Raw genomic sequence first — 26,262 nt, 5'->3', positions numbered from 1 at the left:
CCATTCATTGGTTCTCTAGACATGCTAGAGGAAAATCAAATGTAAAAAGTAATTGACGACTAAAATGGATGATAACGACGGACTCCAAGTGGTGGCCAGGTGAGCTAAAAAGAAACACTCTACAAATCAGCTTTTTTTTTTACTGTAAGTATTTATGGAATTTATTATTTAATTGACACCATCAACATCTGTATAGTTGTCAAAAGTAATCTAGATCAGTGATTCAAAAAAATATGATTACCTACTAGATTCCAGAAAATATTGCTACTTTATTTCTCAATAAAATGTATTCATACAATTTTCAAATTATACTTACATTGAAGAACTTCAATTTTAAAGGTAAAATTTAATATACCCTGTGTATTTTCTAATACACAGGTATATTGTCCTTCGTCCATTTTTTCCAAATTTAAAATAGAAAGTTTCCATTTTCTTATATGGTACTGAAAATATACATATTTTTTTTAAATCTGTAACATATATCAAGAATAAATATATTTTTTTTTTAGACATTTTGAAAACAAACAATGTTAATATAATGTATTAAATCAATTTTTAAGACGTTGTGAACAGCCATTGGCCTTCTCCGGTTTGTTTTTTTTTCTTCACAACTATACATGGCAGACATTTTTTTTCTTTTTCAATCTTTAAGATGTTATAGATATAATTCCTTGGAATGGTGTCACAATATCATTACGTAATTGGTCATAATACTTTTTTATACATTTCATACAATATGTACTTGGGTCAATGCTTTCACACACCAATAAAGGAGAAGGTCCGGTAAGGGCAGATTTTGGCCTCAACTTTCATGTTCATTTAACGAAAGATTTTGGACACTTTTTAAACAGTTAAGTGTCTATCTAATTGATTCAATAAGTTTATGTGAAAGATTTTAACTGATTTAGTCCTTAAAAATAAAAACAGATTCAAGCTTAGAGATGAAAAGCTATCAAATATGCAAAAAAACGTCACTTTTCAGATTGTTTTTGTCAAAAATGAAAGTGGCTGCAGTCGTGTTCATTCTCAACCTTTATATATGTCATGTTTTATCATCAAATACAACTTACATTTCAATATTATGAATTAACATGAAGGCGGCCACTTTCGTTTAAGATGGAAACCATCTAAAATTTAACTAAAATGCTAAAATTGTGAAGATTTCAGTAATTTAGCATGACTTAATGATGTTAGTACCCGATATATGTGCATTGTATTGTCAAAAACAGCCCATATTTGTGTAGCAGGAGCATTCTACTTTCCAATAAATAGATTCAAGATTTCTTCACAATTTTGTAAAACTGCTATATTTTAGGGCCAAAAATGGGTCTTACTGAACCTACTCCTTTACAAAAACTAAATTCTTAAATGTAACTACATTTATTACTAGAACAAAAATATGAGCAAAATAATGTGGGTCAAATACAAAATAACAGATCATTTATTGAAATCAACCTAGCTGTATCAATAATATTAAAAACTGATCATGTCATCATGTCACATTTTATCAAGTTGTATTGAACATTATTATCATACTTGACTTTTTATACTAATGTATGCAATGTATATGTTTGCATTTTGTTTGATTTCTCATGATGAGGGCCTCAGGGAAGATTAGTTATATAGCTAACTGTGTAACCTTCTTAAAATAAAGTATTGTTGTTGTTGTTGTTGGTCACATAAAAAGCAGATTCTGATGACACTTCTGGAACACAGGTCTGACATCATGACACAGCTTTTTGGTAGAGCTCATGTTGTGAAGTCTTTTTAAGTTTCAATATATGTAACATTTAGTAGTCTACTGTTTCTTCTAAGTTTTTGCCATGGCGCTGTTAGCTTGTCAATAGCATAGGAGGTTGAATGTCTCTTGGGTATCTTTTACCTCTCCATCAGAATAACCAAATAATAATGACTTCACAAATATTTATATGGGGATTTGACAACATTAATAATTTTAAACATCCAGCTGCACCACTTCAATCTACTTCAAATTTTTAATGTCATCATTTCATGAATAGCAATTTAAACTGTTTCTATTTACTAATTGAAAAAGTCATTGCCAAAGTTGAGTTCCACATGGTTTGAATGAAATTAGTTTTGCTTTGTGCATACTTATCATTTTGGTCTTACAATTCTTATCAATGTATTCATTTCAATCATTTTTTCTCGAGTTACTTACGTGTCCTCCCTTCATGCCAGGATCAATGTATTGCTTGTTTTTATACCACTTAATGGTAGGTTTTGGTTTTCCACAAGCAACACATTTAATTTCCACAGTAGACATTTCTGGTCTGGCAATCCACTCTCCATTGGTTTTATCTTTAAAAACTGGTGGACCTGTGCCAGACAGACAGACACGGCTTACACTCCTTCAATACAACAGATATAGTTGACATAAATTGCTTATATAGTTTAAGAAAAACATACCAAAACACAAAAATTTTCCACTGAGCAATGAACCGTGAAAATAAGGTCAAGGTCAGACTGACATGTACATCATAAGATATTTCTATACACCAAATATAGTTGACCTATTAAATGGTATTATAGTGTAGGAAAAAAGACAAAACTTAAAAACTTAATACACTTTGACAACTGACATGAAAATGAGGTATAGGTCAGATGACACAGGTCTATAGTTGACCTATTGCATAAAACATTAGAAAAAAGACCAAAACTCAAAAACTTAAATTTGACCACTGAACCATGAAAATGAGGTCAAGGTTAAGTGAAAACTGTCTCAAAGACATGAGGACCTTAAAGGGTACACATATATACCAGGGATGGGGTAATCGTAATCTGTAATCGTAATCGATTGTAATTGATTACATTTTTTCAAGTAATCGACAGTAATCTGTAATCGAAGACATTTTCGATTACATGTAATCGTAATTTAATCGATTACAGCAAAAATTTGGATGTACGTTATCATCGATTACTTTTCGATTACATTTCGATTACTTTAGTAAAATAGTTTGATGAAAAATAACCTATTTCAGAGGAAAATATGTATGTTATCACTTTGTAGTACAGATAAAATATTATGCATCAACAATACTTGAGAGTTAAGCAACTGTCTTATTTCTATCTATATTGTCTCAAGCTGCATTATGAGCAACCAGATCCCCTACCTAAATTTACTTTATATCTAGCTTTTGAAACAAATAGATGTATGTGCTTGTCAATAATTCAATAGCTTTAATATTAAAATAAGAAAATAGATTTGAAATAATAAAATAGATCTAAAATAAGAAATGTGTCCTTCTTTTGTTAAGTTCTGTAGTACATTTTTAAAAGTAGTAAGCTTATTTATGTATTAAATTTCCTGAAAACATCATTTTCAATCAGAGTTGAAATTAAAGCTTAGAATAGATAAACAGTTGATTTCTTAAATGTTATGATAAACATGTATATGTTACAGTAAATAGGTGAAATTAGGAATTACATGTAATTACTAAAATTTAGGAATTACATGTAATCCCCGATGTACTTAGTAAATACAAGTAATTCCTGAAACGGCCCAGTTATTACCAGTAATTACTAATTTTAAAATGAATTTTTACACCTATTTACTAACTGTTAAAACAATGTTGTAATATGGTAAACTGATCAAAAGTTATGGTAATTCTAGCTATAGAAGATCAGTGAGTACTCTTAAAAAGTGATCAGCCTAAAATGTACCTTTTTTGTTATAAGAGCATTAGCTATGAGATATAAAATAAATTAAATATGATTTTTTTGTTTGTTAAATCATTAATGTAAATTATATAGTGAAATTATAATTCACTTTTAGCAGTCAATCTGGTTCTATTTTACTAAAATAAGCAGAGAAACATGGTTGATGATTTTTTTGCACTTGCAAGTGAATAATTGGACCTCATTGAAAACTTATTCATGTGACCTTCAATTCAACACCTAGCTGGAGATAGGTTACCGATGTATTCAGATTTAAAACTGTAAGGGTTTCGCAGAACCCAGTATCTCGCCTACTTTAGCTGTTAGTCACAAGCTCAACAAAAATGGGGGGAAATATCAAATCTTTTGACTAGTGCTGTAAGAAGCTTCTGTCCAAATTTGGTTAAAATCCAGGATGGTTAATGAAATCTAATAAATGTTTAAAAAAAACTTTAATCGCAGAGTGTATGTAATGTTAACTGGAAAAAAAACCAAGTTCATTTATAAGGAATATATGAAAAGGGATTTTTTTTTACAGACTTTACCTCTGGATATTATTTTATTATCATAAACAAGCTTCTGTCCAAGTTTGGTAGAAATCCAGGTTATTCTGAGAAAGTTATCAAAATTTTAAAAACTTTAACCACAATGTGAATGTAATGTTAACTGGCATATATGTCCATTTATAAGTAAAATACGGAAAAACTTGATTTTATTTTCACAAAATTTACTTCTTGAAAATTATCTCATAATTATAGTCAAAATTTAAACACCTTTAACCACATAGTGAAAAACAATAATAAAATTTTGTTGCAGGTAATAATATATAAGCTGGAGTTTGGAGGTCTTGAAAAACTCATAAAAAAGAGAAACACAAAAATATGAAATGTGACTCTTAACACCATCAAATTGTATGAATTTGTTTGTGAAGAATGTCAGCTTTATCACAACAGTCTGACAAAAGAAGTCGTAAATAAAACTATTTTGTAAAAGGAATTAGACATATGTCATTGGGCAAGTTTATATGCAACAACAACAAACAACAAATATTGTATTTGCCAATCACGGCACCCAAAATGAGCAGAACAATTACAATGTAATTTTCAAACATAATGTAAAGTAAATTAAAAATAGGTTAAAAAGGACATAATATGATTGATTTAATTGATTAATATAAGATATTAAAGCAAATGAAGTAAGCAGTGTATGCCTGATGGAGTTTGCAATATAAAGAAATTATGAGATTTTAAGAATTATTCAACCAAATTTGGCATTATCAAATGTTTATCATCAAAAAGAGCTGGCAAAGTTGCCTATAAACTTCTCACAAAATGTATATCTCAATTTTGGATTGATATCATTGTCTTGCATGCTGCAAATGATATTAAGGGAGTTTCAATACTTTTAAAACAACCATTTTTCAGTTTCAATTCACAACCACTACAGGTGTGCCTTATATTCATTAATCCTTAATTAAGTCAGCCCTAAAATACCTACCCTTTTACTTTCTTATTTTGTATCTTAGATTATATCTTTAATTTTAAAACAAAAATATCAAGTTAGTAAATAGCTGTAAAAATGACAAAGAAAATCAGTGAATACCAGTAATCACTGAAACAACTAGTAAATACATGTAATAACTAAATTGGCAAGTAATTACAGGTATTTACTGAAATGTTTAGTAATTACGTGTAATTCCTAATTTCACCTATTTACTGTAACATATATAAGTTAAATTAAAAAAGAACACAAAATCCTTTTAACAATGAACAAATGGCAATGCATTGCAATTCTTTTTTAGAAATAGATACATGTATCCCTTTGACACTATAGATATATTTTGTATATAATTTGATTGGAGAAGTTAACAAATCTTAACAACATTCTTGCCTTTACTAATGAGATGATCAAAGTCTTCTAATCAATAACAAATATACTTTGTTTTTATTTCAATTATCTTATGTCTAATTAAGAAGAAAATTTAGCCCCAGGTTATAAATTGTACTCCAGTGGCAGTTTTATAATCTGTAATTAGGATGGTTATCCAAACAAAAGGTTTAAATCATGCATGTCATTATAATAATAATAATTTTGATCTTAAAAATTAGCTGAACTGATTAACTATTCTACTTTTTTTTTATATTTCCTTAAACATTATAATTAACTATGCATAAATTTTTTTTTTAAGAGTAAAAACAAAAAAGCTAACGTTAGTCAGTAAGAAAGCAAAATTTTTTAAAAACAATTAGTTATGAATAAGTGATTGTTGCAATGCGATGACATCTTACATTTATGTTGAAAGTCAAAATTTCAAGATTTTTAAATATTTCTAATCTTCATTAAGCATGTTAAGAGATTTGATCTAAACAAAAATAACAGCTATTAACTTCTAATTTAGAAACAATGCCTTAAATGATGTATTTGGTATTTTGTAATTGTGTTTTACTCAGGCATGTTATTTTTTTGTTGAAATGTTGAAGCATGTAATTGACAGTAATCGAAAAGTAATGTAATCGATTGTAATCGATTACATACTAAAATTTGAGTAATCGATTATTAATCGATTGCACAAAAATCCTTCATGTAATCATCGATTACATTTATCAGTAATCGTGCCCATCCCTGATATATACCAAATATAGTAATCCTATTACTTATAACAAGAGGCTCTCAAGTGCCTGAATCGCTCACCTGTTGTTTTTGCTTAAAATCTTTCCCCAACGATAATTTTGCTTTTCAATATACATTAATGAGTGTCTTAAAAATTCCATTTAATCTGTCATATTTTCAAAAGCGAAAAAAATGCATTTTACCACCAATGTTTCATTTTAGTCATAGTGGTTATGATTCTTGACGTACAAGGAAACTAGATATCATTGAGATGGGAGCCATCTCTGTGGGCCCCGCTGTGAATAATGTGCATTAAAAAATTGTATCTTTACCATAGGATATGGAGTTGTCAACTGAAACCAAAGTTTTTGACCTAGGAAGTTGTACATAAATTATGACACACCCTTTGGTGTTGGTTTATTTACATGTCAAGTATAAACTTTGAAATGATAACGGTTATCTAGATATGGAGCGGACACGATCTTCACCACAGGACACGGAGTTGTCAACTGAAACCAAAGTTTTTGACCTTGACCTTTGACCTAGGAAGTTGTACATACATCATGACACACCCTCTGGTGTTGGTTAATAAACATGTTAAGTATAAAATCATAACGGTTATCTAGATATGGAGCGGACACGATCTTCACCACAGGACACGGGGTTGTCAACTGAAACCAAAGTTTTTGACCTTGACCTTTGACCTAGGAAGTTGTACATAAATTATGACACACCCTTTGGTGTTGGTTTATTTACATGTCAAGTATAAACTTCGAAATGATAACGGTTATCTAGATATGGAGCGGACACGATCTTCACCACAGGACATGGAGTTGTCAACTGAAACCAAAGTTTTTGACCTTGACCTTTGACCTAGGAAGTTGTACATAAATTATGACACACCCTTTGGTGTTGGTTTATTTACATGTCAAGTATAAACTTTGAAATGATAAAGGTTATCTAGATATGGAGCGGACACGATCTTCACCACAGGACACGGGGTTGTCTACAGAAACCAAAGTTTTTGACCTTGACCTTTGACCTAGGAAGTTGTACATACATCATGACACACCCTCTGGTGTTGGTTAATAAACATGTTAAGTATTAAGTATAAAATCATAACGGTTATCTAGATATGGAGCGGACACGATCTTCACCACAGGACACAGGGTTGTCAACTGAAACTAAAGTTTTTGACCTTGACCTTTCACCTAGGAAGTTGTACATACATCATGACACACCCTCTGGTGTTGGTTAATAAACATGTGAAGTATAAAGTATGAAATCATAACGGTTCTCTAGATATGGAGCGGACACAAAGTTAAAGTGTTACGGACGGACGGACAGACTTACAGATCACTATAGGGCGACCCGCCTAAAGGCGGGGCCCTAATAAAATAAAAAACTTATGCTAGATATTCTGAAACTCATTCAGCCTATCCCTATGTGAAGCTTTCTAAGTCAAGTCACAAATTGAGAATTGATCAGCTTATATATAATTTCATTTCAGGTCCTTTCCCATATACTTTAAATTCTTTCGGCAACCAAATCCAATTTCACTTTTAACTTTAAAATAAAAGCAGTATTATGCTATGCAGTTATAGATTGAATAACTCTTGAAAATGCAGTGGAACATATAACATTCTGGATTATAGTCATGATAGTCATCAAAAGTATCTTGCCTAGCCAGCTTAGCGTTGAGTGTGTGAATTTATTACGAAGTTGTTTTAGTTAAGAGTGGATGGGATGAAATTTGAAAAAATAGGCAGGACAGGAGTTTTGAGTAAAAAAAAAAGGCAGGATGAGACATTTGCCAAAAAAAAAGTCAGGACGACGATTTAAGTAAAACAAAATCAGGATAAACTAAAAAAAAAAAAGGCAGGACCAAAGAGAGTGAAAAATAAAAAGGCAGGACAGAGCGATCTCGAGATTACAGCTAAAAAAAATGCAGGACAAAATTTTTCATCCTAGCCCCCCCCCCCCCCCCCTCCATAAAAATCAAATGGTAGCTCCCTTATAAGACATATCAATTGTCAAATCTATATGAAATTATATGAAATTTAGACAGTTTCTTATATGTCAATCACAAACTTTTAAATATAGTATGAGGAGTGATATTCTAAGAACTAATAGAGGAATTAAATGTGGTCTGTGGCCATTATACCTCATAAAGATATGATATAATTTGTATTCTTTATATTGAAAGTTTGGAAATAGAAAATTTATACATGTACAAAAATACTATTTAAAACAAAAAGAAAAAAAATCACACTAAGCATGCTAAGTATTTATACATTTGCGCAAATACTTTATATATGATAGGCATTAAGGGAGGAGCTTAATATTTAAACATTCAATCATCAAACAAACTTAAATAACATAATATGAAGGTAAACAAAAAAATCTAAACCAGACTAGGTTGATATCTGTTACCTTGTCAAAGATATACACACAATACTATACTTTTTTGGATTATCTTGATGCAACTTTTGAACAGACGGTCGGACATTATTGAGCGTGTGTATAAAATGTAGAGCTTGTCGAGAGGAACATTTATGACACAGTATGTATGCAGCAAACTCTTTTCGTTTTCTTAATATGTAAGCTTGAAATTACAGCATATTTTTTTTGCACTTAAGATTTTTTGAAGATATCATGACCTTATTTGGACAATAGTTAGATCTCATCATGATGTGTTCCCATATGCGGCTGCTAAGGATTTCATCATTCCCTATGAGAGTTATGTCCCCTTGAAGCAATTTCTTTCTTTTGCATTTTTCTCAAAAAGTATTCAAGATAGAATCAATTTGAAAACGGCAACATGTACAAGACCAGATGGCAATGTTAATAAACATATACAATCATTTTGTTGTTAACCCTTATAAGGAGTTATTTCCCTTGAAAAAATATATACGAGAACTGGAAGTCATAAAGACTTGGGACCTACACCAATAATCTTAAGTTCATGTGACCTTCAATTTGCACCCAAGGTCAAAGGTCACCAATGTTGTCCTTCAACTGCAGATTATTTATCATTTAACAGATTTGAGATATCTATTGTCGTTTTAGAGATAAGGCAGTTTCAAATTTTGCGAGCGGAGGCATGTATTTATGAGTCAACAACAGGTTACCACTTAAAATGTTTTAGAAATTGAAGAGGTTAACATAGTTATATGTTTGACCAAATACCAAAAACATTCCATGGAAAAAAAACACCATCATTTTTGGCACTTTGTCAAATTGGGTCATCTGATATATCAAATTGAAGGTCTTAATAAACTCTACTTAAAAATGAAAATTTTAAACCCCTTTTTCATCCCAGGGTAAAGGGTGGGGTCATTTAGTGCAAACAATTCAAACTTCTCAGATGGCTAGGTTGTTGCATATTAAATGAAAGTCTGTAAAGCGTACATTTCAAATATCAAGTTGACGTCCCCAAAAAATGGGTTGGGTGGGGTCATTGAGTGCAAAACATAAATTTCCTTTTAAGATAAGGTTGTTGTATATCAAATAATAATAATAATAATAATAATAATAAATTCTTTATTTAAAGAGGTTAAACTCAGTTAGTTACAATAAACTAATCTTCCCTGAGGCCCTCTTTTACATACAAATTACAATACAATCAAAACAGATATTTACACATAGTTAATTTACACTCATGTAGTTCAATGTATTGTTATTAACATAAGATATAATGCTGTTTAAGATGTATACATGTAGTCAAAAAATCAAATGAAAATAAAAAATAAAAAATATACAAATACATTGTAGCAAACATTTCTTATCAGGGATGTGTTAGGTACTTCTTGATACTTTGCTTAAAAGTAAAAGTGTTTTGAGCTTTACGCATTGTGTGTGGCAGTCCATTCCATAATACTGATCCAAAATAAGCAAAGGATTTCTTAAATAGTTCAGCTTTTGGCTTAGGAACTATCAGATTACCTTGAGTGACGCCTCTTAAGGAGTAAGGATTATTATCTGATTTCAGTTTAAACTTTTGAACTAGGTACATTGGTGCTTCCATATGCATACATTTATATAGAAGTAAATATTTGTGGTATTTTATTCTATTGTCAACTGTCATCCACCAAAGTTTTTTAAATAAGGGGGCTGAGGGGGATAAAGGATCTGCATCTAGAATTAATCTTGCTGCCCTTTTTTGGAGTTTTAAAATTCTTGTTATCCCTTCATTTTTACATTCACCCCAAATAATACAGCAGTAGTCAATTAAGGGAAGAATATACCCATTGTAATATGTTTTCCTTGCATTTATATCTAAAAATTTCTTTATTTTAGAAAGAAGGTATATTCTGGATGATATATTAGCACAAACTTGGTCAATTTGATTTTTCCAGTTAAGTGTGTTGTCAATTTTAACACCTAATAATTTTTCACATGAAGAATTTTGTAATACTTTTGAATTTATTATCAAGTTTGGTTGACAGGTCTGAATTGATAGTTTCTGTTTTGTTCCAGTAACCAAACATTTTGTTTTATTTGCATTAATGAACATGTTGTTCATTTTACACCACTCTTCAACCCTGTATAAATCTTCTTGAACATCATCATGTATGTTTTCTATGTTTTTCCCAGATTTATGAAGAGTGGTGTCATCAGCATATAGGTCTGTTTCACAATTTTCAATGCATAAGGGAAGGTCATTTATAAATAGTACAAACAATAGGGGACCAAGTATAGAACCTTGGGGGACACCAAATTTTACATGTTGTTGTTCAGAATAAACATTACAAATTTTTACCTGCTGTTTTCTGTTATTGAGGTATGACTTGAAAAAACTAACAGAAGCCTCACTAAATCCATAAATTTTAAGCTTTAAACAAAGAATATCATGATCTACCAAATCAAAAGCTTTTTTAAAATCTAAGAAAATTGCTAGATTTAAATTACCATCATTCATTTCTTGCAACCATTTGTCAATGATATTGATAAGTGCAGTTTGACAAGAATGTTGCGGCCTGAAACCAGATTGTGTAGGGTGTAAAAGTTTAAGTTTTGATAAATATTTGTACAATTTATTAGAAACATGTTTTTCTATTAATTTTGATAAAGTTGGAAGAACAGATATAGGTCTGTAATTTGTTGCTAGAAACTTGTCACCATCCTTGAAAACTGGTGTTACCTTAGCATTCTTCAGTAATGAAGGATATATACCAGTATCTATCATTCTGTTAAATATATATGTGAGAGGTGATGCAATAAAAGGGGCACTTAATCTTAGGATTTTCGGTCCAATATTATCCATACCAGATGCTTTATTTATATCAAGTTTTGCTAATTCATTAAATAGCTCATTCATGTTCACTGGTGGTATAGAAAATTTTTCATGTTTATGTAATTTATTTTTAACAAATTTACTTAGATTACTAAAATTTGCTTTATTTACAGGTGTATAACTTCCTTGTCCTCTTAGTTTTTCAGCACAGGAAGTGAAAAAGTTATTAAAAGTATCAGCTATACATTTTTTACTTTTAGTTGTATTGTTATCTTCTGTGGTTAACTCATATGGTGTATTTTTAACTTTTGGGTTCAGACTGTGAAGACATTTCCATAAGGTTTTAGGGTCATTGGAGTCTTTTACCATATTTTTATAATAATTCTTTTTTGAGTTATCTACAATTTGTTTAGTTTTATTTCTCCAAAATTTATACTCACTCCATAAACCAAGTGCATTATATTTATCTCTCATATTCCTAGCGTAAATGATTTCAGTGTTATACCATTCAGGCTGCCTGTCCCTTTTAACTCTCTTTTTAACAACAGGAGCATGTTTATCTAAAGCCTTGTTCAACATATCATAAAACAATTGTAGACAGTCGGAGGGGTTTTCTTCAAATTCAATTTCATGAAAAGGTGTAGATTGCAGATCTAATAAAAAATTGTTTTGGTTGAAATTTTTAAAATTTCTATATGTAATTGTACTGTGTGTATTCTTTTTGCCTATGTTGACTTCTTTCCTTGTTAAACAGATAGGATAATGGTCACTTATTGCATATCTACATACATGTGATTCCTCTACCATATTTGGATTATTGACATAAATATGATCAATCAATGTACTAGTATCTTTTGTTACCCTTGTGGCTTCTTTAATCAGTTGTTGAAAATCATATGATTCTAAAACATTTAGCCATTTTTGAGGAGGTTTGTTTGGTAAATTAAAATTAAAATTATAATCACCCATAATTGTTATATCTGAATTCATGGTCATTGTCATTCTTATTTCTTTTTCAAAATCATCAACCCAATCTATCAGTGATTTTGGTGGCCTATAAACAAAACATAATAAAAAAGATTTTTTGTAATCTGGTTTGATTTCAAACCACATTGTTTCCGTACCCCCTATTTCTATGTTGTTTTTTCTTGAAAATTTAATAGTTTCAGAAAAGTAAACAATCAGACCACCCCCACCTTGGGATGTTCTGTCCTTTCTTTCAAATACATAACCAGGTACTTGTAATTCATTATCAGTTGTGTGTTTTGTTAAAAATGTTTCACCCAATCCTAATACATCAGGTTGGTTATCAGAAAACATAAGGTTATGTTTAATTTCTTCATATTTACTTTCAATCCTATTAACATTATGAGAACAAATCCTGATACCTTTTGATTTACTAAAACCATAAGAATTAAAAATCTTATCATTAGCTGTCAGAGCATGGTTTTCTAAATTGATTATATAATATATACAAACACTTATTGCTAAAATAAACACAGAGACATAGGATAATTTCACATCAATTATTAAACTGACCGAGCATGCTGAGGGAGAGGTAACAATAAATTATCTACATTAGACTCATTATCAAACATTACACAGTTTGTATCATGCTGTTTAATATGAAAGGTCTTCAATTGAACATTTCAAATAACCAATTCCTGTAATCCAAAAATTAGTTGGATGGGGCTATTAAGTGCAAAAATCAAACTTTCTAGAACTTGGCGTTGTCTCATATCAAATGAAAGATCACTCAGTCTTTATTACATATAACATACTTCTGATCTCAAAAATTTAGGGCGATGGGGTCATTAAGTGTAAAAAGCGAAAAGGTTCCGAAGGTATGCTTGTCGTATATCAAATGAAAGGTCGTAACAAGTACAAAAAAATGTACATTACGAAAACATCACTTTTACAGGTAAGACCTTTCAATTGTTTTACAAACAATTGAGATACTAGTTTTGTATTTGTATTAGTATTTTGTAAATGTTGGCTGGTATCATTTCTGTATAGGAATTTACATGGTCACCCATAAAATTATTTGATTTGATTTGATTTGATTCTATCAATATTCTCTTATCTTATACTATCTTATACTGTCTGGACAGAGGAAGAGCTTTGACCATATCATATTTCTTCATTACAGATATATGTTGGTTAAATATCTGACCTCAAAATCTCACCTTATATATCACCCTAAATTAGTGGTGTTGATTGATAAAGACAGCTGTGCACAAATAATTGTATATGACAGATAAAGGTGTCAGAACAGTCCCAGAGTAATGTTTATATTTATGTTGCATTTATAAGGGTTGAAAGAGGTATAAGTTTAAGGTGAATCATATTTCAAAGCGATTTTCATGGGAATTGTGTACAAAAATAAAATAGAAGTTTGTATAGGTGCTCCCTTTGGTTTTGATTTGATGTATGTGATATCAGGGAGTATTATCCCAGTTTTTGGATAATTTGTTTCTGAATGAATAGTATATATATAAAAGATAAAGGTGGAATGATTAAAAATCTGAAACCTGGTTTTGTAGATTATAGTGTGCATGGTCAATCAAAGAAATGAAAATTACCCAAATGTACTATTTTCATCAAAGTAGAGAAAGTATTTTTTTTTTGCAGTTAATTAGCTATAATGAGCTATATTTTTCAATTGATCATACCCCCAAAAAAATATCTTAGATTAGGAATTAAAGACTAACATTTAATCAGCTTTAAAACGAGTTAAGGATTATAACAAAAGTACACACACTGAATGTCTCGCCTAATTTATTAATTATTGATTTTACGTTGATATTCCTTATTTTTATACATGTTATACTTCACATCTTCATGTTATTTAGAATGCCATATTTTGATTGGCTAATACAAGAGTGTTAATTTAGTCTATCACATAGCTGAGCGGATGACAATTTTTTTAAATGTTACCCTCTCGTCCAGACCAATCAAAAATCGACACTATTTCACTTACTTTCATAAATGATTGATCAAAAAAAATCATATTTCAGGTGTTTTATATATCTTGTAGCTACAATATAGTGCCCCTTAAACTGTGAGCATATAAATATCATATTTCTTGTTGCATGTAATTTTAACTAAAATGTTGATACTATATTGTTATTCTTACATGCTTAACTGACCTAAAATTGAAATTTCTTACCTGTGTTTCTGCAATGTTAGGATGGTCAGAAGGAACATTATTTTGACAAACCTGTCAATTAAAATGTACAAGTTATAAGATGTATGTTAGGTGTGTATACAGGACACACTTTGGGTCATATCAAACAGTTACATGCACATATAATGTATTTTGTTTTAGGCTGAGAAGATTCACAGCTTCCTAGTTTATCTTATATTCTAATTTGCTCAACCAAAATGCATATACAGCTAGTAATTCAATATGTACATGAATGGTAGTTCAAAACTAATTATAAAGAGATGATCCTAGTCCAAAATCCTCAATCAAAATTTCAATCATGTTCAAACCAGATGCTCCGCAGGGCGCAGCTTTATACCACCGCAGAAGTTGAACCCTGAACGGTTGGGGCAAGTATGGACACAACATTCAAGCTGGATTCAGCTCTAAATTTGGATTGTGATTAAATAGTTAACACAGCGCCAGGTAGTTTCATATTCCGGAAACGGTTTTCCGATGTGTGTTTGACATTTATCATGAACTCTCTCTTCCTGTTAACGATCATTATAACTTGGCATGTTTAACTATGTTAGTCAATAAATAGACAATATCTAAGTTTTCTGACACAGAATGAATGTGGTCTAATAAACTTAAAATTTGTATTTTACCTTTCAGCAATTCACTATGCTGTTGAATATTAATCCTCTCAAAAAAATGTTTGAAGAAATTTTCTTTTTATTTATGAAATCTGAAATGAGTAAAAATTAAATGCCCCCCCCCCTCCAATTTTTTTTTCACATCCCCCTTTCCCTTATTCCAAAACTGATCTCAATTCAAATTTCTAATGGAGTTTGCAACAATAACTACTCATTTAAATACCTCATAAAATATTAAAATGTAAAAAAAAGTGCTTGTTATCACTGAATGGTAAAGGTTATTCAATTTTTGATGAAATCAAACAAAGTTTAATTTTGGACCCAAATTTGGACCAACTTAAAAACTGGGCCAATAATCAAAAATCCAAGTACATTTTTAGATTCAGCATACATCAAAGAACCCCAAGGATTCTATTTTTGTTAAAATCAAACTGAGTTTAATTTTTGGACCCTTTGGACCTTAATGTAGACCAATTTGAAAACGGGACCAAAAATTAAGAATCTACATACATAGTTAGATTCGGCATATCAAAGAACCCCAATTATTCAATTTTTGATGAAATCACACAAAGTTCAATGTTGGACCCTTTGGGCCCCTTATTCCTAAACTGTTGGGACCAAAACTCCCAAAATCAAACCCAACCTTCCTTTTATGGTCATAAACCTTGTGTTTAAATTTCATAGATTTCTATTTACTTATACTAAAGTTATTGTGCGAAAACCAAGAATAATGCTTATTTGGGCCCCTTTTTTGGCCCCTAATTCATAAACTGTTAGTACCCTAAATCCAAAAATCAATCCCAACCTTCCTTTTGTGGTCATTAACCTTGTGTTTAAATTTCATTGATTTATATTTACTTATACTAAAGTTATTGTGCGAAAACCAAGAATAATGCTTATTTGGGCCCTTTTTTGGCCCTTAATTCCTAAACTGTTGGAACCAAAACTCCCAAAATCAATCCCAACCGTCCCTTTGTGGTCATAAACCTTGTGTCAAAATTTCATAGATTTCTATTCACTTAAACTAAAGTTATAGTGCGAAAACCAAGAAAAAGGTTATTTGGGCCCTTTTTGGCCCCTAATTCCTAAAATGTTGAGACCAAAACTCCCAAAATCAATCCCAACCTTTCTTTTGTGGTCATAAACCATGTGTTAAAATTTCATTGATTTCTATTCACTTTTACTAAAGTTAGAGTGCGAAAACTAAAAGTATTCGGACGACGACGAATACGACGACGACGACGCCAACGTGATAGCAATATACGACCAAAAAATTAAAACGTATAAAAATGAATTGTTTGCTGGAAGCAATTGAAAAAAGAAAACGTATTCTAAATTAGGACAAATTATAGAATTTTCATGAGAAAAAAAGTATACATACAAAGCCCTATAAAAAGGAAGGTTTCCTGTTTAATTTTTATTTTTAATATTACTCACTATACACAACTTTTAACTATTTTACAATTTTTTTCTTCAACAATTATAAAAAAGAAGTTGTGGTATGATTGCCAATCAACCAACCCTATACAGCCACACTCATGCCATATCTTCTTATTTACATTTGTATAATGCATGGTATGCGATTACTTCTATGAATGAGACAGACAGGGGTTTGTTGCAATTTGCCGTGTTTACTATCCATTAGTCCAAATAATACACCTTATCGCTAATCCCGGCTGACCCGGCCGCTTGAACTTTTGACGCATACAACAATCACTTTTCCATTGTGGCGTCAGATATTTTGTATTGTGACGTCAAAATTTTACGGGAACCTGTGTGATATCCAGTAATGGCGGACAAATAGCGATAAGGTGTATTATGACGTCTTGAAAGGCTTCATGGGAGCAGGGTTTTATTTCTAAAAAATGGTTGAATATAGAGGAAACAGGCGGATCAATCCATTATAAAAAAGGGTTCCTAACCCAGGACGAAAAGGGGGATTGTTTAGGGAACAAAAAATCTTACCCCTTTTGAATCCGCCACTGTGGAATCACTGAAGAATGAGAAGAGCGGGCCCTTACTTTATGAAAATTTCCGCTAGGAACTATCCATACGAACCCCGAAAAAAAATCTGTGCCGTATGCTTCAATTTGTGTTATACTATAATTATACTTAGCTAAGCATCTGAGGAGACAAAATGTTATGGATACATATTTCATGTTCATTCTACATAATTCTACCTTTTAAAATTTGTAAAGTGCGTATGACGAACTTGTTGAAGGAGTTTAGGAAGTGCGTTAACGATATATAAAAGAAAGTCGTTGACGGTGACTGTCTTGAATAAAATTTGTGATTTCGTCATATTAGATTAGTCCAAATAATGACAATAATTATGCCGTCTGCCGGCAAGGCTATTTTAATATTTTTTTCTGGGACGCCTTCCTACGTAAATTAAAATAGCCTTGCCAGACGTCATAATTATTTGAACTAATATTAGATTATACAGATCATATAATATATCCAGTGGCAGATCCAAAAGGGGGGGGGGGGGGTCCGACGGTTGGACCCCCCATTTTTGACAATCAATGCATTTGAATGGGGACATGTGGTTGGGAACTCCCTCCTTGATCCCACAAGGCTGTGTAAGGACCCCCCTTTTTTTTAAATTAAGGTGGTACCTAACACTACAGGGAGTTAACTCTGTAAAATCAGCTAAACATTTTAATTACGTTGTGTTGTAAAGGGAATATTAAGCTTCTCAATGATCAAAATTGTTGTTTGTCAAACTGCTATATAACCAGTGTAATTTTTCTGACAAAACGGTTGGTTCAAAATTTTTGAAATTTTTATATACTTGTTAAAGGGTCAAAGTAAATACTTTGTCAAAATTTTATGAAAATTAAACGAGCCAAATTAATTTTAGTGAAAGTGTTAGGTACCCCACCTTTAAAATGGCTGGATATATATCATATATCAACGAAACAGTAGTCAAACCAATTGACATCTGCCATGATCTGGACATCTAAAGGGCAATATATATAGGGTAGATTTCGATAATACAAATTCCAGAAGTCAACTCAAAAATTTTCTTATACTCGCAGGACTTTCTACCGTAAACGGCCGTGGGAACCAATTTATCTAACAATTAGGAAGTGTCAAGCCCCGTCAATATATTGTCTATAATTTCCTGAGCCAGTAAACCTGGGCATAGTATCACAAATACTATTGTCCAAGAATAACGTCAGTAAAATTGTACTATTTTTTTGAAAATCTAAATACTTACATAATGACTATTTCAACGAATCTGACGATAATTAATATCCAAGCACCAGAAATGTGTGTTTAATTCTCGAGGTTAAATTCAATTTTGGAAAAACCGACTAGTTAAGCTGCTAAAATGCCGTAATCTGACCCGTATGGTGACAGAAATGTAATTAATTTAAAAAACATGACGACGAGATGCTGCATTTTTATTTTGTTCATAGCATTAATGTGTATGGTCAATTCCCAAAATGTATGTCACAAATGTGAATGCACTATCAGGTAAGTAAATATTATCTACCTATAAATTATTTTAAATGTTCATTAACATGTCTTACTATTGCCCTGTGTATGCATGCAGTGCGAAAACTAGTGACAAAATCTCGAAGAACAAAATATTACCTACACATCTACACTGAAAACACAAAATCAAAGTAAAGGATTTATAAAGGTTGATGAAGATTGTTTTAATATTAATCCACTGTTAATCCTAATCGGTCTTTAATAAAAGGGTTTTGAAATGAAGAAAATAACGCAAACTACTCAAGTTTTCTTATTTATCCATGAATAATTTATACATAATTATACAGAAATATTTTGTATTAAAACTCTTTGAAATTTCATGTATATCTTATATAATGTTTTTCTTATTTTGTCGTTTTATTTATCTTAAAAAAAGTTTCTTTTTCCAAACCAAAATGATTATAATAAAGGCGCTATATGTGCAAGAAAATGTATTCGTTAACGTATTTTTAGCTCACCTGACCTGAAAGGTCAAGTGAGCTTTTCTCATCACTTGGCGTCCGTCGTCCGGCGTCCGTCGTCTGTAAACTTTTACACAAATCTTCTCCTCTGAAACTACTGGACCAAATTTAACCAAACTTGGCCAAAAATCATCCTTGGGATATCTAGTTTAAAAATGTGTCCGATGACCTGGCCATCAAACCAAGAAGGCCGCCATGGCTAAAAATAGAACACAGGGGTAAAATATTTTGGCTTATATCTTTAAAACCAAAGCATTTAGAGCAAATCTGACATGGGTTAAAAAGTACTGGGCCAAATTTGAACTTACTTGGCCACAATCATAATTGTGGTATATAGTTTTAAAAATGTGTCCGATGACCCCACCTACCAAACAAAATGGCCGACATGGCTAAAATTAGAACATAGTGGTAAAATGCTGTTTTTGCTTTATATCTTTGAAACTAAGTAATTTAGGGCAAATCTTTCAAGATTTAAATGTCCATCAGAATAAGATCTATCCCCTCACAAATTTTCAGATGAATCCTACAACCCGTTGTTGGGTTGCTGCCCTAAAATTGGGAATTTTAAGGGAATTTTGCAGTTTTTGGTTATTATCTTGAATACTATTATAGATAGAGATAAACTGTAAACAGCAATAATGTTCAGCAAAGTAAGATCTACAAATAAGTCGAAGGACCAAAATTGCCAGAGAAGCCCTTAAGGAGTTATTGTCCTTTATAGTCAATATTGAACAACTTTTCGTCATTTTTCGTCATTTTTGTAACTTGTACAAAAATCTTCTTTTCTAAAACTATGGGCCAATTTAACAAAACTTGGCCACAATCATTACTAGGGTATCTATTTTAAAAAAGTGTCTTATGACCCCGCCTACCAACCAAGATGGCCGACATCAGTAAATACAGTAACAGGTGAGCGACACAGGCTCTAGTGTACTTTTATGGTAGGGAATTTATATTCGGGTTTAAGCTTTATGAAAGCATAGATAGGGAGTTGTACATGTAGTGTGAACACCTGTTTAATTTATATCGTGCTACCACTTTCCTGTTGGCCGATAGTATCGCCATATAAGACCCTAAAAATGGGACGCCATACCTTAGGAGTTGACCATTTGGTTGTAACATTGGGTCACCGTAGCCATATTTGGACCTTAAATCGGGACGCCATACCCTATTTTTTTTTTTTGGTAAACCTGTAACTTTGAGCGAGATCGTCGCTAGCTAATACGAAGAAGAGTTATGAAGATTTAAAACAGTCTTTTTTAAATTTCAGCGAGGAATATTCAGACATTCGAGCAGTGCGCATGGTACAACCAGTGTGCAACGAAGGTTGTTTCAAATGGTATAATGTTTATGGAGGAGCTCTCCGTATTAACTTTAAACCATTTTTTCTTCACGTTGGTGATTTCCTGTTGTGTTTCATTTTGTATGCAGAAAATGTAAGAGTTCAGATTTCACAAGAACTTCCAAATAAGTCTACATACAGTGTTAACTTTAAACGACCAGCTGGCTTAAAGCGACTTCTAGCAGTAGACGGCAGAACTAATGAGACATGTATAATGTCCTCTGGTGAAAGCATTCATTTATTTCTAGAACCAGAAAGAACTGTAGAGTCTGTTGGGTTTAGTTTTGTTGACATGCAATTCATAATGAAAAGAAAGAAGACATAAAAGCTTATAACCATTATACACAGTGTTCTTCTTTTGTCAAACAACTAGTTCATGTTTTGTCGAGCCTGTGACTTTTGTCGCAGAAAGCTTAGCATAGGGATAGTGATCCGGCTACGGCGGCGACGGCGGCGTTAGCTGACTTCTTAAAAGCTTTATATTCTAGAAGGTTGACAGGAAGCTTCATACTTTGTATATAGATGCCTCATGTTACGAACTTTCCGTCAGTCACATTTTCAATGTCATTGACCTCATTTTCATGGTTGATTGACTACTTGAAAAAAAATAAGATTTTTTGTGATGTTAAATTCTCTCTTATTATAAGTAATAAGTAAGGATAACTATATTTTGTAAGTGCGTACCTTGATAGGTCCTCATGACCGTCAGACAGTTTTCACTTGACCTCAACCTCATTGCATGGATCAGTGCACAAGGCTAAGTTTTGGTGGTCAAGTCCATATCTCAAGGACTGTAAGGTGTGCATGTTCAACTGGCAGGTGTCATCTGACCTTGACCTCATTTTCATGGTTCGGTGGTCAAAGTTAAGTTTATGAGTTTTTGTCTATTTTTCCAATACTAAATGCAATAGTGCAACTGTATTTGGTGTATCGAAATGTTTTATGATCTATATGTCAGCTGGGCAGATTTAATTTGACCTTGACATCATTTTCACGGTTCATTGATAAGTGTTAAGTATTTGTGTTTTGGTCCGTTTTTCTTAATTTATAAGCAATAGGTCATCTATATATATTTGTTGTAAGGAAGAATTGTGTTACACCCACCAGGGTACATGTGGTATATAAGGTGTATAACATCTTCCTGTTTTACACCCACCAGGGTACATGTGGTATATAAGGTGTATAACAGCCTCATGTGTTACACCCACCAGGTTACATGTGGTATATAAGGTGTATAACAGCCTCCTGTGTTACATTAACCATGGTTCATGTGGTATATAAGGTGTATAACATCCTTCTGTGTTACATCAACCATGATACATGTGGTATGTAAGGTGTATAACATCCTCCTGTGTTACATCCACCAGGGTACATGTGGTATATAAGGTGTATAACATCCTCCTGTGTTACATCCCCCAGGATACATGTGGTATATTAGGTGTATAACATCCTCCTGTGTTACATCCCCCAGGATACATGTGGTATATTAGGTGTATAACATCCTCCTGTGTTACATCCACCAGGATACATGTGGTATATTAGGTGTATAACATCCTCCTGTGTTACATCCACCAGGATACATGTGGTATATAAGGTGTATAACATCCTCCAGTGTTACATCCACCAGGATACATGTGGTATATAAGGTGTATAACATCCTCCTGTGTTACATCCACCAGGATACATGTGGTATATAGGGTGTATAACATCCTCCTGTGTTACATCAACCAGGACACATGTGGTATATAAGGTGCATAACATCCTCCTGTGTTACACCCACCAGGGTACATGTGGTATATAAGGTGTATCAAATCCTCATGTGTTACACCCACCAGGGTACATGTGGTAAATAAGGTGTATAACATCTTCCTATGTTACATCAACCAGGACACATGTGGTAAATAAGGTGTATAACATTCTCCTGTGTTACATCAACCATGGTACATGTGGTATATAAGGTGTATAATATTCTTCTGTGTTACATCAACCAGGACACATGTGGTATATAAGGTGTATAACAGCCTCCTGTGTTACATCAACCATGGTACATTTGGTATATAAGGTGTATAACATCCTCCTGTGTGACATCAACCAAGGTACATGTGGTATATAAGGTGTATAACATCTTCCTGTTTTACACCCACCAGGGTACATGTGGTATATAAGGTGTATAACATCCTCCTGTGTGACATCAATGATGGTATATGTGGTATATAAGGTGTATAACATCCTCCTGTGTTACATCAACCAGGTTACATGTGGTATGTAAGGTGTATAACAGCCTCCTGTGTTACATCAACCATGGTACATGTGGTATATAAGGTGTATAACATCCTCCTGTGTTACATCAACCATGGTTCATGTAGTATATAAGGTGTATAACATCCTCCTGTGTTACATCAACCATGGTACATGTGGTATGTAAGGTGTGTAACATCCTCCTGTTTTACACCCACCAGGGTACATGTGGTAAATAAGGTGTATAACATCTTCCTGTGTGACATCAACCAGGTTACATGTGGTATATAAGGTGTATAACATCCTCGGGTGTTACATCCACCAGGATACATGTGGTATATAGGGTGTATAACATCCTCCTGTGTTACATCAACAAGGACACATGTGGTATATAAGGTGTATAACATCCTCCTGTGTTACATCAACCAGGTTACATGTGGTATGTAAGGTGTATAACAGCCTCCTGTGTTACATCAACCATGGTACATGTGGTATATAAGGTGTATAACATCCTCCTGTGTTACATCAACCATGGTTCATGTAGTATATAAGGTGTATAACATCCTCCTGTGTTACATCAACCATGGTACATGTGGTAAATAAGGTGTATAACATCCTCCTGTGTTACACCCACCAGGGTACATGTGGTATATAAGGTGTATCACATCTTCATGTGTTACACCCACCAGGGTACATGTGGTAAATAAGGTGTATAACATCTTCCTGTATTACATCAACAAGGACACATGTGGTAAATAAGGTGTATAACATCTTCCTGTGTGACATCAACCAGGGTACATGTGGTATATAAGGTGTATAACATCCTCCTGTGTTACATCAACCAGGGTACATGTGGTTAGGTGTATAACACCCTCCTGTGTTACATCAACCATGGTACATGTGGTAAATAAGGTGTATAACATCCTCCTGTGTTACATCCACCAGGGTACATGTGGTATATAAGGTATATCACATCCTCATGTGTTACACCCACCATAGTACATGTGGCAAATAAGGTGTATAACATCTTCCTGTGTTACATCAACCAGGGTTCATGTTGTAAATAAGGTGTATAACATCCTCCTGTGTTACATCAACCATGGTACATGTGGTATATAAGGTGTATAATATTCTCCTGTGTTACATCAACCAGGACACATGAGGTATATAAGGTGTATAACAGCCTCCTGTGTTACATCAATCATGGTACATTTGGTATATAAGGTGTATAACATCTTCCTGTGTGACATCAACCAGGGTACATGTGGTATATAAGGTGTATAACATCCTCCTGTGTTACATCAACCAGGTTACATGTGGTATGTAAGGTGTATAACAGCCTCCTGTGTTACATCAACCATGGAACATGTGGTATATTAGGTGTATAACATCCTCCTATGTTACATCAACCATGGTTCATGTGGTATATAAGGTGTATAACATCCTCATGTGTTACATCAACCATGGTTCATGTGGTATATAAGGTGTATAACATCCTCATGTGTTACATCAACCATGGTACATGTGGTATATAAGGTGTATAATATTCTCCTGTGTTACATCAACCAGGACACATGAGGTATATAAGGTGTATAACAGCCTCCTGTGTTACATCAACCATGGTACATTTGGTATATAAGGTGTATAACATCTTCCTGTGTGACATCAACCAGGGTACATGTGGTATATAAGGTGTATAACATCCTCCTGTGTTACATCAACCAGGTAACATGTGGTATGTAAGGTGTATAACAGCCTCCTGTGTTACATCAACCATGGAACATGTGGTATATTAGGTGTATAACATCCTCCTATGTTACATCAACCATGGTTCATGTGGTATATAAGGTGTATAACATCCTCATGTGTTACATCAACCATGGTTCATGTGGTATATAAGGTGTATAACATCCTCATGTGTTACATCAACCATGGTACATGTGGTAAATAAGGTGTATAACATCCTCATGTGTTACATCAACCATGGTACATGTGGTAAATAAGGTGTATCACATCCTCATGTGTTACACCCACCAGGGTACATGTGGTAAATAAGGTGTATAACATCTTCCTGTGTTACATCAACAAGGACACATGTGGTATATAAGGTGTGTAACATCCTCCTGTGTTACATCATCCAGGGTACATGTGGTAAGGTGTATAACATCCTCCTGTGTTACATTAACCGTGGCACATATGATATATAAGGTGTATAACATCCTCCTGTGTTATATCAACCATGGTACATGTGGTATAAAAGGTGTATAACAGCCTCCTGTGTTACACCCACCAGGGTAAATGTGGTATATAAGGTGTATAAAATCCTCCTGTGCGACATCAACCAGGGTACATTTGGTATATAAGGTGTATAACATCCTCCTGTGTTACATCAACCATGGTACATGTGGTATATAAGGTGTATAACATCCTCAGGTGTTACATCAACCATGGTACATGTGGTATATAAGGTGTATAACATCCTCAGGTGTTACATCAACCATGGTACATGTGGTATATAGGGTGTATAACATCCTCCTGTGTTACACCCACCAGGGTACATGTGGTATATAAGGTGTATCACATCCTCATGTGTTACACCCACCAGGGTACATGTGGTAAATAAGGTGTATAACATCTTCCTGTGTTACATCAACAAGGACACATGTGGTATATAAGGTGTGTAACATCCTCCTGTGTTACATCATCCAGGGTACATGTGGTAAGGTGTATAACATCCTCCTGTGTTACATTAACCGTGGCACATATGATATATAAGGTGTATAACATCCTCCTGTGTTATATCAACCATGGTACATGTGGTATATAAGGTGTATAACAGCCTCCTGTGTTACACCCACCAGGGTAAATGTGGTATATAAGGTGTATAAAATCCTCCTGTGCGACATCAACCAGGGTACATTTGGTATATAAGGTGTATAACATCCTCCTGTGTTATATCAACCATGGTACATGTGGTATATAAGGTGTATAACATCCTCAGGTGTTACATCAACCATGGTACATGTGGTATATAAGGTGTATAACATCCTCAGGTGTTACATCCACCAGGATACATGTGGTATATAGGGTGTATAACATCCTCCTGTGTTACATCAACCAGGACACATGTGGTATATAAGGTGCATAACATCCTTCTTTGTTACACCCACCAGGGTACATGTGGTATATAAGGTGTATCAAATCCTCATGTGTTACACCCACCAGGGTACATGTGGTAAATAAGGTGTATAACATCTTCCTATGTTACATCAACCAGGACACATGTGGTAACAGTTCAAAGAGATTATTCAAAAACAGAGACCAAGTTTAGTGTAAATAATGAATAAGATTCTAGCATATCAAATCACACAAAATATCAGAACCCTACACTTAAA

General features: G+C 33.0%; 2 protein-coding genes across 2 annotated transcripts in view; one reads left to right on the top strand and one right to left on the bottom strand.

Moving 5' to 3' along the window:
• The window catches only part of LOC134710826 (fibroblast growth factor receptor 2-like), a 39,880-nt gene extending 22,306 nt beyond the window's left edge, over nucleotides 1–17,574 (bottom strand). The window contains exons 1-4 of the mRNA XM_063571223.1: nucleotides 17,503–17,574; nucleotides 14,691–14,741; nucleotides 2,180–2,369; nucleotides 317–443 (exon numbers count right to left, since the gene is read on the bottom strand). Of these exons, the coding sequence (XP_063427293.1) occupies nucleotides 317–443; nucleotides 2,180–2,369; nucleotides 14,691–14,728 (355 nt within the window). The 5' untranslated portion in view covers nucleotides 14,729–14,741; nucleotides 17,503–17,574. The remainder of the gene's footprint in view (nucleotides 1–316; nucleotides 444–2,179; nucleotides 2,370–14,690; nucleotides 14,742–17,502) is intronic.
• An 894-nt stretch (nucleotides 17,575–18,468) lies between these two features.
• Nucleotides 18,469–20,954, top strand: LOC134710825 (uncharacterized). Its single transcript, XM_063571222.1, has 2 exons — nucleotides 18,469–18,805; nucleotides 20,558–20,954. Exons 1-2 carry the CDS (start codon nucleotides 18,711–18,713, stop codon nucleotides 20,952–20,954), a joined length of 492 nt encoding a protein of 163 aa, XP_063427292.1. The 5' UTR covers nucleotides 18,469–18,710.
• Nucleotides 20,955–26,262: the final 5,308 nt, after the last annotated feature.

The sequence above is a fragment of the Mytilus trossulus genome, chromosome 3 (genome assembly GCF_036588685.1).
Source record: "Mytilus trossulus isolate FHL-02 chromosome 3, PNRI_Mtr1.1.1.hap1, whole genome shotgun sequence".
Classification (NCBI taxonomy): domain Eukaryota; kingdom Metazoa; phylum Mollusca; class Bivalvia; order Mytilida; family Mytilidae; genus Mytilus; species Mytilus trossulus.
Note: the sequence above shows the minus strand (reverse complement) of the source record. Positions and strands in the feature narration are given on the sequence as shown.

Bases quoted from the DNA above. Each gene is read 5' to 3' on its own strand.
- LOC134710825 (XM_063571222.1), top strand. From the start codon at position 18,711: ATGACGACGAGATGCTGCATTTTTATTTTGTTCATAGCATTAATGTGT. The intron at 18,806-20,557 runs GTAAGTAAATAT...TTTAAATTTCAG, and splicing joins AAATGTGAATGCACTATCAG to CGAGGAATATTCAGACATTC.